Source organism: Colias croceus, chromosome 15, assembly GCF_905220415.1.
Source record: "Colias croceus chromosome 15, ilColCroc2.1".
Lineage (NCBI taxonomy): Eukaryota > Metazoa > Arthropoda > Insecta > Lepidoptera > Pieridae > Colias > Colias croceus.
In genome coordinates this window covers 1,912,897-1,921,152 of record NC_059551.1, presented here as the reverse complement: position 1 = coordinate 1,921,152, position 8,256 = coordinate 1,912,897, and the positions used below count along the sequence as shown (strand labels likewise).

Here is an 8,256-nt window from a genome sequence, read left to right as displayed (position 1 = left end):
AGGTTAATGCCTACAAGTCTCTTTGCTTGTTCTTTTAAAAGCATTTCCTAGTTACATAGATTTCTATTTACTAAGTACGTAAAATATGTAATTATCTTGTACCTTTAGTTATTAAATGTAATATTCCATAGACTTTAAAACATATGAAAGTATCAGGTATCATAAATTTTATTATTTTTATGATATTTTAACATTCTTTAAGATATTTGAATAGAGACAAACATGTAAAATTTCAGTTGTAGAAATAAGAATTTATAGATTTAAGAAAATAATGAACTAACTATTAAAAGCTTTTTTTTTACATAGTTCGTTCTTTTACTAATACTTTTAACACAGATCAAATATAAATGTAAGAAACAAGAGTTTTAAAACATAACGTCATTTCAATCAAGTCTAAAAATAAGACGGGTCTAAATTTATTAAATTCCCTTTCATAGTCTCTGAAAAAGTAATAGTATCATTACCAAACGTAACAGTCTTTTTATGTCATGGCTAAGGTAATGTTGTTTATCACATTTTTGTTATATTCTTTAAAAACGACATTTGCTATAAATAATGACAATTATTTGGAAAATATAACGAAATATCATCCCTGTGCCGAGGCTGTAGAATCGATTGCTCCGTGTATTATACAAGCTGCAAGGCATGATGTATTTTTTAAATCAACGATTTTAATTTATAACCCAGATGATACAAAAACGAAGCAAGAAAAGGAATTCCATGATATTATGATTAACGAATTAAGTTTACATGAGATTCCTATTATTACAACAGATAATATAAATACAATAAATGCAGAAACTGATACTGTTAGCCGTTTGTGTATTTTTATCACTGAAGATTGTAGAGATTTATATAAATTAACATTTGAAAGGGTCTTGACGAAATACCTATTTATTATTATCGGCGATTTGAAGGTATGCAATGAGACATTTCAAAATAATGCTGAAATTGTAATGTCTAGAGATATTACCTTTACAGTTTTAGATGATCCCAGAAATCTTACATTTATGTATGCTGAATTGGAAGTGGATGAAATAACTTGCAACGTTACTCGTTTAGTAAGATTTCGCGTAGTGAATAGATGTGCAAGAGGATGTTTAAGAAACGGAGAGTCAATATTTCCAAAGAAAGTACTAAGAGATTTCAAAAAATGTCCCCTAAATTCTGGTTTTGCCACTCTACATCCGTATATGTCTTTAAATAAAAAAAATAAAAACTACACAGATTTTGATCCTCTTACTGATTCTGATATAAGTGGTGCCGATGTTGAATTAATAAAAATAGCATCTCAATACTTCAACACAACTCTTCGTTTATATTTTATATATAGACAAGAAGAAAATCCATTTGTTGATAAACAATTTCTAGATCTACTACAAAATGGAAGTTTAGATATATGTGCTGGAGGTCTTTACAGAATCTATGATGATATAGTTGATTATTCGGGAGTGTATACGCGGCAAGCCGTTGTTTGGGTTTACAGTGTTGAGCGAGAGATACGGTCATGGCAATCTTTTGTAGGTAAATTAAAAGGTATCTATGTTTTCTTCGTATTTTATTTTATTTATGCAATCGTATGGAAACTGATGTGCATAATTGATAATCAGACCATTTCATTAAACGATACATTACTCTATAGCGCTGGTGCTCTGCTTGGAACAACGTCATTGCAAGATGCGAGATCTCTCAAGCAGAAAATTGTCAACGTAGTGTATCTCATTATGGCACTTCATTTATCAGCATATATTGGCGTTCAGCTGTATTCGTATTTGACTATTCAAGGTCCACCAACTCTCTATAGAACTATAGATGAGTTGATTTCATCCGGAGTCAAGCCATATTTGATGTTCACAGCGAAATATTTTCTAGAAGACAAGAAGTATGAAAGCTTTGCGAATACTTCGGGCTCTTGTGGGCATTTCATAGATTGTGAAGATGTAATTTTGAAAAAGAAAGGTACGACTATATTGATTGATGGATTTCTACCTCCGTATCAAGCAGATACTGCTGTTGGTGACGAAGCAAGGGTTGTCAGAGTGAACGAAGACATTCTATTCATTTACCACGAGATGATTATTCGGAAAAACAGTTACTTTACTGCGCCATTTCAAAAGATGGTTATGCACCTTTTTGAAGCTGGTATATGCCAAAAGTTATATTTCGATGCTATTGGGATCACGTATGTGGATAAAGCGGATATCGCGAATAAAAATATAATGTCTAACAGTTATAGTTGTCAGGTAGGATGTGCGATCACTCTGTCCCAAACTGCTGGTGCTTTTTATATCTGGATTTTTGGATGCGCTGTCTCTAGTATTGTTCTTATTTTGGAAATATTCATGCGAAGGGAGAAAATACAGATAATAGAATAAATAATTAGTCGACACAAGGTCATGAGGTCACTTTATATTGTAGCAATTTTTTGTGAAATTTTTTGTGTGTGTGTTTCTAGTATGTGCGTGTGTACTTCATGTTTTCAATTAAATAGTTTCTTTTATCATGTTCATTGTGTTACCCTCATTGTGCAAAAATAGCTATAGTTATTTTATAAGTAATTTTTATGTCTTTTAAATTAACTTATTATGTTTCACTTCTATGCACTGTAAGATAAAATTAAATAATGTACGAAAATATCGATGTTTTATTTTCCCCTATTTTGTTTGTTATACAAGAAATGAAATGATCTATGAATCTAATAGAATGCGAATAAAATGATTCATGCTAGGCCCTAATTTGTAGGTAATGTCCTGTCTTTATTATGACATGATGTCATGAAAGGCAAACTCGCCGATCTAATTGATGAAATAATTGCTACGTATATGTTGGTCAATTCCTAATTATGAGAAACGGAATAACAACGTCTGTATAAAAACAAGTAATTGTTTTATGTTCATTTATTAAAAATCTGTAGAATTATTAGGTCAGTTTTATTAGTCATTTATTAACAGACTTCCAATTTAAGTGTCTCTTTCTTGGTTCCAGAAAGTACTTCTTCCAAGTTCTATAGAAAAATTTGAAATTCCTAATTTAGTTTATCTATTATACTAAAAGTGAAAATGGCTACTTCATTCAAAAGTATGCAGTTAATTAAAAAGTTTAATGATCTTAAGAGCGCTTATTCAATTTAACGCAAGTCAAAATCTCCGCGATCTATTACGATAGATCGCGGCTTGCGCTATCCTTTTACTATGAACAGCATAGGTCCACAGGAGAGCGCCGAGCAACATGTCCTCTCTCTGGGAAGGCTCGCTGCCGACTGATTTTAATCGGGTCGCGCGCAGTGTTTTATAGTACTTTAAAAAAAATTGTAGAAAAATAATAGAGGTACCTTAGTTGATTTTTTAAATTTTATCTTATAAGTAATACGTTCTTTTATTGCAATATGTATAAATTATATTCAACTAAGTCAAATATCTTGGTGAAAATAATCATTTTGTCGAGTATAATTTCTAAAAAAATTCACATTGTTCGGATTTTAATTTCGTAAGTTAGGAGTCCAAATTAAAAAAATCTTTTAACTAACTATTTTAATAAGGATTTTTGCAGTTAGTTAAAAAAAAATGTGTGTTAGATTTGTCAGCAATTTCAGATATTTTTAGCTTCGAAATTGACACTAAAAGTGAAATCAAGTAATCATCGGCTCAGTTATCTTGATGGTATTCACAAATACTGTATTAATTGAAAAAAACTCTTAACTAACTATATAGACAATAAAATTCCCTAAAATTATTAGTAATTCATATGTTTGTAAGATAAGTGGTTGATGGACAATCTGGTTTGAAAAATCACATATTTGAGCCAAACAGCGCACGGACCGCGTACACGGCCTTAACTTCACGTATCTTATGGGTAATGGGAGAGAGACCTACTTTCGTATTTCCTTGGAAAATTAAATTCTAGAAAAACAGTGAAAATATGCAATGTCACATTTTTTAAACTCGCTCAAATTGAAGACGGTGTATGTGTCGCAGCCATCTGGTTGAATCCTATTTGATTGAATGACTAGCGCTTTCATTGAATGTCGACACTCGGCTGAATTTTTAAGCATCACAAGTTTATTTTTTTTAATATTTGTAGAAAACAAAATATTTATCATACCTGTATTTAAAGATTTTAGCTTTTTCTATGTTTGTATCTATTCTAAATATAGAATTAAAGGTTCCTAAATTATTCCATTTCCTTTTTCACCTTCACGTATGAGAAACTCATTTGACGATATTCCACTTTATTTACTACCTATATTGGTCAAACAATTACTTTTATAATAAAAGGAAATGAGTTTTTGATAAGAACTCGTGCCGATTTCGGAACGAGTCCATATTTCAACGTTTACGAATGTTTTACAATAAAACACGGAGAGCTATTTTTATTTTCATTATTTACTGGAAATTTATGCCCCTGTGTGAGTCGATTTGAAGTTTTAATTTAATTGGATTTGGACGGGTGGCCGTTTTATTGGATATTGAGTAAAGGCGACTGTTTGTGTAATTGTGTAGTAGGTATCAATTTGCTTTGTTCGCGGAATCAAACAGTAACACGAAGTTTTTTGTTGTTACATCGACTACGACAAATAATGTCCTCGACCTACATAAATCAAAAAATACGAATGTCTAAATTACTCAAGGGTTTAGAATGAAAACTACTACCTATGTATATATAAATTTTAACAATGTTAAATTACCTACGGATAGCAAAAAATACTTTCTAAAGACATAAAAATATACTTACCCAGTTATGACATGAACATTTATAAATTGTATAGGTAACGTAAAATTGAGAAGATATCACTATTCCCATAATCACAATAAGCTGACTTGTAAAGTAAGACTTATTGTAAGGATAAAAATAATAAGATCCCACCAAAAACATTTTCATGTAAAATGTTGCCAAGACGAGCCCATATGACTCGCACTGTCAAAAAGTTATCAGATCTCATGTAGAGCCAAGCTTCTAACACTACACGCCCTAACTCTACAAGGCCTAACTTCACAAACTCTACACCTTAGTCAAAATACGTGGCTTGGCCGTTCGTTACATTCACATCGGCGTAAGGTGAAAAATTAATTCACTGTTCATTACTTTTGTGTTATACAATAGTTCTTGTAGTAACGAACGGCCAAGCCACATATTTTGACTAAGGTGTAGAGTTTGTGAAGTTAGGCCTTGTAGAGTTAGGGCGTGTAGTGTTAGAAGCTTGGCTCTACATGAGATCTGATAACTTTTTGACAGTGCGAGTCATATGGGCTCGTCTTGGCAACATTTTACATGAAAATGTTTTTGGTGGGATTTCATTTCTTTTTGTAAGTTGTTTGTGACAAAAGTGTCGATTAAAGTTTTAATTTTTTTTTTAATAAGGAGTACCTATACATATATATATATAATATTATCTAGGGGAACCAAGTTTTAGATTATTAGATTAGACCTCTAGCGTCATCAAAATTTAATTTAAAATTACAGGTCTCATACAAACTCCCATCCCCTAGTTTAAGGGGTTGGGGGATGAAAGTTACAAGTTTTATAATTTTTTTGTTGTTTGTGTGCTAATACTAGCTTACATACAAAATTTCAGCTTTGTAGGACATTAGGAAATACCTTAAGAATTTTGATGATCATCAGTGAGTCAGTGACGAAATTAGCGTTTTTTAGATATAAATAAAATCTGAAGTATAAAAGCTAATGTAATTAAAACTTAATATGTTCAATAAGTCCGCTATTGACAATATATCCCAAAAATTTTGTTGATCTAGCATAATCCAAACCCAAGTTATGAGGGTTCAAAAAAACGTCGAAGCGCTTCGAGAAAAGGTAGGTAGTGCCCGTGCGCTTCGCTTGTTCGCTTGGCTCGTCTTGGCGGGGGCACTACCGTGCCCCCAGATTAATCGAATCATTTTCAGTTCCCAAAAATGGCGTAAACGCAGCTGTACCTATCGACATCGTCACAGAGCAACCGGGATACACATACAGACCGATCACTATGTTCATACCAGACAAAAAACCAATCATATCCAGGCGTATGCGTAAACCTCCTGATTATCACTATAATTACTGGAACGGACCTAATTATGACTATCATTATCCTTATCGGAATTGGACCCGTCCTAAATATAATTATCATTATGATTACTGGAATGGACCTAACTATCACTATCATTATCCTTATCGGAATTGGACCCGTCCTAAATATAATTATCATTCTGATTACTGGAATGGACCTAACTATCACTATCATTATCCTTATCGGAATTGGACCCGTCCTAAATATAATTATCATTATGATTACTGGAATGGACCTAACTATCACTATCATTATCCTAATCGGAATTGGACCCGTCCTAAATATAATTATCATTATGATGACTGGAATAGACCTCCACATAATTACCATTACTATGATTGGGATAATCGCAAACCGTGGGATAAAAAGTATCCTGATCATTGGTATAAGAAAAAATATGGTTGGTACAGAGTTAAAGTTCAAGACAGTTATTATATAGATGATATAGGTTTGCCATTTTTGAAGGCCAAAACTAGACATACTGTACCAAGCATCGGCCACGGAGTTGACATAAAGATAGGGCAGGTGAAACCGCTCGTGAAAAGAATGTTCCTAAAACGTTTCTTCCATAATGAAGTAATGGAAGCAATAAAGAAATGGAAATATGATAAAAAACGAAGTACGCTTAGTAAATGGCAGAAAAAGTATAGAAGAAAACAAAAAAGAAGGGTTAACCTACAGATGTGATATGTGATAAAATTTTCTGTGTTAAATTAAAGTAACTGAGATTTATAACATTACAAATATATTTCTTTAAATATACATTGGTATTTTTCATTCTAAACATAAAATATCCCAATGTCTTCGGGAGCGGTCCTGGCAATTGTTTCGCGAAAAGCAAAGTAGCAAAAGTGACTGGCAGGTTGGCTTGGTTGGTAGTGACCCTGCCTTCCAAGTCACTGGTCGTGGGTTCGATTCCCAGCCGAGGCAAATATTTGTGTGATGGACATAGATGTTTGCTCTGTGTCTGGGTGTTAATTATCTATAAAAGTATTTATTTAAAATTATATATATGAATGTTTATCAGCCATCTGGTTTTCATAACACAAGCGAAAGCTTAGTATGGGATCAGATCGTGCCGTGTGTGTAAATAGTACCGAAAAAAAAATATGCAGCTCATGACATCGAACTGCAAAAGTATCTTTATAACACGACAAGAGAAGTGTTCTGTAAAACGCTTCTCATAAAAACATCCAGTAAAATACCAGAGCACGCTTAAAAATACTGAAACTTTATTAAAAAGTATGTCGAAATGAATAACTAGAAGCCGTCAAGCGTAAAGTAAGAGGGCTTGTTAAGTTTAATATTAAAACTATTCGCTAAAACTCGAGTGATTCACGAAGCGTGAACTTTGATCAAAGTTTTTGAGTGCTGAAAACCTTCAGTACTTAAATGTTTAGAAGTATGTGTAGCAAATAACTGGAACTCTCAAGTAACTTGCCTAAGAATATCAACTCTTCGATTTTTTATATTTCTAGATACGGTAATCTGACTGTTTGATATCTATAAGAGCTAACATTAATATTAACATTGGTTCGCCTCAGAGTGGTCATAAAGTAATACTTACATAGAAGATTTATTGATCTACCTACTAATTTACTAAAAACTTTTAACTCTGTATGCAAACATACTTGCTGGGCCAATAATTTGAATAACTTTGTCTCTAAATTATAAAAATCTATGGTAGGTATCCTTAACGCTTTTACACGCAATTAAACCCACTATACAACATCTAAATATGTATTTCTCAGTCTACAATAAAATTTAAAAGAAAATTAGGCTCTGAACGAAAACAAAAAATGTGCTTAATACGACGTTAGGCCAAAACGATTTCAGCGAATATTTGTAGGTTGGTAGCTCTGTTTAATTAAAATCATTGTTGTTGGCACAAAGGTAGCCTGATTGAAAAACTGCAATCCAGTAATATTTTTCATCACAAAATGGGATACGTTATGAATTCAAGTTTCAGTTTATATTTTATATCGTGTAAACAATATATTATATTATACTTTTGTTATGCGAAAATGAGGTAGCTATATTGTAAAAATGCTCAGTTGGCTAATTTAGTTTGGGTAATGAAATGTGATACAATCTCGACAACGAAAATTAAAAACATTTATTTTGTGATGAGATATAAGTATTTCATTTTATATTTTATAACCATAAATGTAAGCCAGTATAGAGAATATGTATGAATA

At 32.2% G+C, this 8,256-nt stretch overlaps 2 protein-coding genes across 2 annotated transcripts; both read left to right on the top strand.

Moving 5' to 3' along the window:
* Positions 1–956: 956 nt before the first annotated feature.
* Positions 957–2,375, top strand: LOC123698195. Its single transcript, XM_045644786.1, has one exon. The coding sequence runs from the start codon at positions 957–959 to the stop codon at positions 2,373–2,375; it is 1,419 nt and encodes a 472-aa protein (XP_045500742.1).
* Positions 2,376–4,349: 1,974 nt separating this feature from the next.
* Positions 4,350–6,745, top strand: LOC123698193 (uncharacterized histidine-rich protein DDB_G0274557-like). Its single transcript, XM_045644785.1, has 2 exons — positions 4,350–4,405; positions 5,898–6,745. Exons 1-2 carry the CDS (start codon positions 4,396–4,398, stop codon positions 6,743–6,745), a joined length of 858 nt encoding a protein of 285 aa, XP_045500741.1. The 5' UTR covers positions 4,350–4,395.
* Positions 6,746–8,256: the final 1,511 nt, after the last annotated feature.

Coding starts and splice junctions, on each gene's coding strand:
- LOC123698195 (XM_045644786.1), top strand. CDS start 957: ATGTCTAGAGATATTACCTTTACAGTTTTAGATGATCCCAGAAATCTT.